At 35.3% G+C, this 5838-nt stretch overlaps 1 protein-coding gene across 2 annotated transcripts in view; it reads right to left on the bottom strand.

The window, feature by feature from the left end:
• Positions 1-1854: 1854 nt before the first annotated feature.
• The window catches only part of LOC109862645, an 8873-nt gene continuing 4889 nt past the window's right edge, over positions 1855-5838 (bottom strand). The window contains exons 2-7 of one of the 2 annotated variants that reach the window (XM_020442745.1): positions 3283-3534; positions 3089-3205; positions 2905-2991; positions 2567-2826; positions 2275-2434; positions 1855-1969 (exon numbers count right to left, since the gene is read on the bottom strand). In XM_020442745.1, coding sequence (XP_020298334.1) covers positions 2771-2826; positions 2905-2991; positions 3089-3205; positions 3283-3534 — 512 coding nt within the window. In that variant the 3' untranslated portion in view covers positions 1855-1969; positions 2275-2434; positions 2567-2770. The remainder of the gene's footprint in view (positions 1970-2274; positions 2435-2566; positions 2827-2904; positions 2992-3088; positions 3206-3282; positions 3535-5838) is intronic. The other variant, XM_020442746.1, reaches the window with a different exon arrangement.

Below are 5838 nucleotides of genomic sequence, written 5' to 3'. Positions count from 1 at the left end.
GTACGTTCCAAATTAAGCACCTGGCAACCGTGGAACTTGAAATAAGTGAGTACTATAATTAAAAATGATTAAAATTCCGGTCACAGTGTAAGTTCGCGTCGGGAACAAAGGATCGACCTCTATGTTGTCATGATCAAGTACGGATGTGAATTCATGATCTAGATTCAAAACAATCCGATTCAAATTACCCCAGATTACCTGATCTTCAAAAAAGTTGACTTGATTGTTAACCGGTAAACTAAAAAACACGCGTTGTAACAAAAAAATGTTAGATTTTAACGTCGCAAAGTGTGACAGGACAGCGGATCCGGTTAAATTATAACAAATGTATCTGTTAATTTGTCACTCTGTCCGCTTTGGCTGTGTTGGCTACCCGGAGTTTCCTCGTCTAGGCTTTAACCGTTCTTTTTCGTAGCTATTCCTAGCACTTCTTCAGATGATGGGGTGTTGATGTTGTGCTCACTGATGCTTTCCCGTACGCCGCTTTTTATGGACTTTTTTTCAAGGAGCAGGTCGATCTTTTCTTGAGTCCTAACTAGATAATTAATTGATATTCCATACTCCGGCAATTGTGCACTTGAGTATAACTTTTCATAGCATCTTACGTAATCTCCTCACTTAGGACATCGTTCTATACTTCCATTTGACCACACAGGTACTACGTCTTGTTTACTTATTAGTAAAAACGCTACTAAGTATGGCGGGCTTTTGTTCTGACTTCCACTAAAGGTGTCAGACACAGGACGCGTTTTAACTTGTTTTTTCTCTTGCTGAGGTTCATTCACACGTTTTCGATCTTCAATTTCTCCAACTCTATTAAACAAGAGTGATATTTTTAAAGAATCATTTTAAGGCTCCAAAGTTGCCAAACTAATAACCCAAATAGCACATGGATGTCCTCTGAAAATCCAAAGGACATCTTATACGGACGAAACAGATATCCTGTGGATATCCTATTTTAATCCCAGGATCTTCTCTGGATGTCCTGAGGAAGAGCAAATGAGCGCCCTGTTTAGTCCCTAAATTATCCTTAGGATATTATATAGGACTGTTCAAGGATTTGTCATCACAAAGACTTTTACAGGATATAAGAAGCATTTTTTGTATACTAATATTTCTCGAAGAAAAAGTTTAGATGTATAAATCTAAACTTTTTCTTCAAAAACTATTAGTATACACAAAATAGTTTGTACACACACACACACACACACACACACACACGCACAGAGGATAGTAAATCGTTAATTTTATTGCAAACCTTTGTAGCATAAACTTTATTGCAAAAAAGAAATAAATATATGGAAGTTTGTTGATTTTAACAATTGGAATATCAAAGTGTTCAAATATACTATATTTCTAAATTAAAAAAGTTATTATAGTGNAAAATAAAAACATACACTGCTATCAATATTTATAGTTTTGTACGAACGATATATTGCAGTCAGAAATTACTAACTAAAATAATTAGATATAAAATATATTAATGTTTAACATTTTACAACATTCAACATTTCTATGATACAGCTATATCTATAGATAATGCACATTTTAAAGAAGTTTAAAAAAAGTTATGTACGTACAATCGTTTTTTATATAAAAAATAAATAAACTAAAATTCTCTACGCACAGCGTTAAGATGATCGATTTAACACTCCGACATTTTTTCACCAATCTTATTTTTAATCGCATTCGGTATTCAAGTTATTATGAATTTAAAGAAAACAAAGAACTTATTTTATTTTTCATTGTCCATTCCAGATTTACTTTTAACTTCTTTGCTGCAAATAAAAACAATTACATTAAACTTATTACATTAATATATATACTATATATATTCGCATTTCGTAATATATATTTCAAATTTACTAATTTTTTTGTAAATAACGTTCATTGGCATGNCGCAACCAAGATTTAATTGGCTCTGCAACACAGTGTTCTGTTGCTTCNGCAAAATGATTTCGTATAACATCTAAAAAAAAGAATTGTATTTACATACTATTTACTGTATATATATGTATATACATATATTATTATTAATATATATATAATATACTCTTACAAAAAAAACGTTAACTATTTACCGTAAAGTACGAAACACGTTNAACTTGACCGTAATATTTCCATATTCAACGTTATACGTTCAATTTTGAGCGTTTACGGTCAAGTTGAACGTGATTTTGTACGTTACGGTCAATAGTTAAACGTTTTTTCCGTAAGGGTATATATATGTATATTAATAATAGATTAATTAAAGTATTTGAAATATTTACTTACTAAATATAATTTTCCGTAACTGTAAGTCATAAAAAACTCGCTTTTTTTTACCTCCAATATAACTAAACTTGCTAGCTACTTTATCAGACATTAGTTTACGTAGAAGATTAAATGTCACTCCTTTAATATCATTTCCACCAATACGTGACAACTGTTTGATCTATAAAAAAGTTAATATATATAATTATAATAATATAAAAAATATAATTATTACTTACTTAAAAAAATAAAATACATTTTTATATAATTATTTGACTCTTATTAAAATATACTCTTATTAAAATATACTCACTAGTTCTTGATTAATAGAACCTTCAATTAGCAATTTTTCGAATTGTTCTGAATCTTCAATGCTATCAATTGGAAAATTTTTCATTAGATGGTCTTCAATTTCCTTTTGCTGAGTTTTCTCATTTGTGTAAAATGTTTCAATACGTTGTAACATAGTATTTAATTTATTATTAAAAAGTTTTTGTTGTTCATCTAATGAAGATATTTAAAATCCTATGTCAGTGAGTTTTCTTATCATATAACGTTGAAAATCGAAACTTGTTAAAGATGTAAAATAAAGAAAAACTGATTAAAATAAAAACTAAACAACNATTTCTTTAAGTATAGAACAATACTTACATGAACTAGCGTCGCTACTACTTTTATAAAAGTTATCGAAACATTTGTTATTATATAAAATATCTTCATTTTTATCATAGTTTGTTTCTATAAAAAAAATTAGAAAAACAAACTAATATATTAAAAAAATAATATTTGACTACTTTATTGTATAAATTATCTTCATTGTTACTAGTATAAATACCTTCATTANTGTCAACTAAATTATAATGTATTTCTTTCTTCTTCATCAGTGTAGATAAATTAGTATTCATTGACGATTTCTCTGTGTCTTTTTTTTTGTTGATAGTTGTAACGTTTTCTGTGTTTCAAAATATGTATGAAGTTATTAAAAGTATTATGTATAAAAAATATCTGTCAACTGTTCTGTTTATTTACCTGTTAACTGCTGCTTAACTTTATCATTTTTTAATTTTTTGTTATATGTAGTTTGTGGAATCTTAGGAAAAGGTGGTAATTGAATTTCTTCATTATCAGTAGCATCGTCACTGCTTGATATTGTTCTCTTAGCTCTGTCCTTTCGAGATTTTTTCAAATCTTCAGAAACATCACTCTCTGAATTTATATCTGATATAAATTCTGCTTTCTTTAATTTTACCAGTCCCTTTTCATATGTTTCTAAAACAAAAACTAATTTATTACTATTTCATATAATCAAAAAATGTGCACATATTCAGACACAAAAAATATTTATTTTGTTTATGTATTGTTGCTAATGTTGCACTCACGGCCGCGTTAGATCACGTTACCGCCGTGTTGTCGCGCTCCGCGGAAAGAAAAGGAAACACCGCGTATAACACACTAGATCTTTATTGGAAAACGCGTTACAATAAGTCGCGGAAAACGTAAAGGAATCTCGAGCCGATGTTCCAGTCTGTCGACGATTCCGAATCCGGCAGCTCACTCTCATGAACCTCGCTGTCAACAAACCCCGTTGCTACCAGAACAAAAAGACGCCCAAGCGATCGATCGTCGAAAATCTTCATATACTGCGTGCCGCATCCCGCAACACTGCCCCCTCTCTCTTCTAGATCATCGTCCCGATGATCCAACAAAAGAAGTCAACCTTCCCGCTCTCTTCTAGACTGCTGTCCCAGAATACATGAGCCAGTTGACCGGAGAAACTCTTGACCGAGAATCTCCTTTGGAGCAATTTTGTCCACAAAATTCTTCCGACTTCGGACAAGAGGGAGGGGAAACTCACGTGGACCCATCGTCCGAAAGGACACCCCAGATCCCCGCCTCGGCATTTGCCCCAAGACCCACGGAAAACCACGCTCAAAACCGTGAGTAAGGCGGACTTCTAGTACGGCGTTCAAAACACGAAGATCTCGCGACGACTTGATGCGAAGCAAAAATCCCCCGACGTCTAACGACGAAACGGAAAGATTCAAGGTAGCAACGGAGTAAACGCTGGAATTAAAGAAAAGAAAACGAGTAACCAAGCTCAATTAACACAACAACAAATAAAGAAATAAACAAATATCCGTAACATCTTAAACAAAAAAAAACCAATATCCACTAATTCTCACAGGGCTTCGACGCGTGTTCCCACCTCTCGCAAAACAAAGCCAATCTATCAGCGTGCACCACCTTACACTTATGCTTTCCCGAGCGACGTATGCAATANTACACTTATGCTTTCCCGAGCGACGTATGCAATAAACTACGTCGCTTAACTTTTTAACAACCACGAACGGCCCTTCCCAACTCCTCTGCAATTTAGGAGCTTTACCCTTGCTTCTNCGAGGATTGAAAAACCAAACCTTCTGCCCCTCATTAAATAGGATATGTCTGGCTTTACGATCATAACGAACCTTCGCCTTATTCGACTTCAACGCCAATCGCTCCCTAACACCCTAATGAATTTCCTCCAATTTCGCCCCCAACTCCTGAATATAATCCTCTGAAGAATCCGAACAATAATTCGGCGGAGTACCTCGCAACAAATCTAACGGTAAACGCAGATCTCGACCGAAACTCAACTCAGCCGGAGTAGCTCCCGTAGTCTCATGCCTAGAAGACCTATAAGCAAACAGGAACATAGATACCCAACGATCCCANTTCCTCTGATTCTCATCAATAAATTTAGACAAGTACTGTAGTATCGTCTGATGCTGCCTTTCAACCTGCCCATCCGACTGCGGGTGAAGAGCAGTAGTCCTCGTCTTCTTTATCTCCGACAACCACGATAGCTTCTGAAAAAGCCGAGACTCAAAATTTTTCCCCTGATCCGTATGCAACTCCAACGGCACACTAAACCTGGAAACCACCTGATTAACAAAGACTTCCGCAACGGTCGACGCTCTAATATTCTTCAAAGGAAAAGCCTCCACCCACTTGGTAAAACAGTCTACAACCACAAGAAGATATTTATTTCTTGAAGAAGACGCTGGAAAAGGACCCAGAACGTCCATCTGTAATCTCTCAAAAGGTGCACCAGCATTAAAGATCTGCAACGAAGATTTCCCCTTATCCGAAGGACCTTTCTTCGCGACACAAANTCCGCAAGATTTACACCAATTCTCTACATCCTTCTTACACGAAGCCCAATAGAACCGCCTACAAACTTTTTCTAGCGTCTTATTCACCCCGAAATGCCCCCCAGAAAGAGCATCATGAGCCTCCTCTAAAATCCGCTTCACCCTCTTCCGAGGAACGATAACTTGAAGAAAACTAGATTTCAAACCCGGTGCCACTTACTTCTTATGTAAAACTCCATTCACAACGACTAAAGCGTCCCAATGGGACCAGTAAATTCTTGAAGAAGGGCCTCTAGCTGAAATCTCCTCCCACGAAGGACGTCTGTCCCTCTCTTTTCCTAGCAAAACGACCGACACAGCCGAATCCTCCAACTGATCTTCACGCCACTCCCCGGAAGTATTTTCCTCCAAAACTATACGAGCTACTCGCCCCTCCTGCTCCAAAGCATCT

Source organism: Pseudomyrmex gracilis, unplaced genomic scaffold (genome assembly GCF_002006095.1).
Source record: "Pseudomyrmex gracilis isolate BER0280 unplaced genomic scaffold, ASM200609v1 scaffold_2131, whole genome shotgun sequence".
NCBI lineage: Eukaryota > Metazoa > Arthropoda > Insecta > Hymenoptera > Formicidae > Pseudomyrmex > Pseudomyrmex gracilis.
The sequence above is the reverse complement of the archived record's forward strand: the minus strand, read 5'-3'. Positions and strand labels throughout refer to the sequence as shown.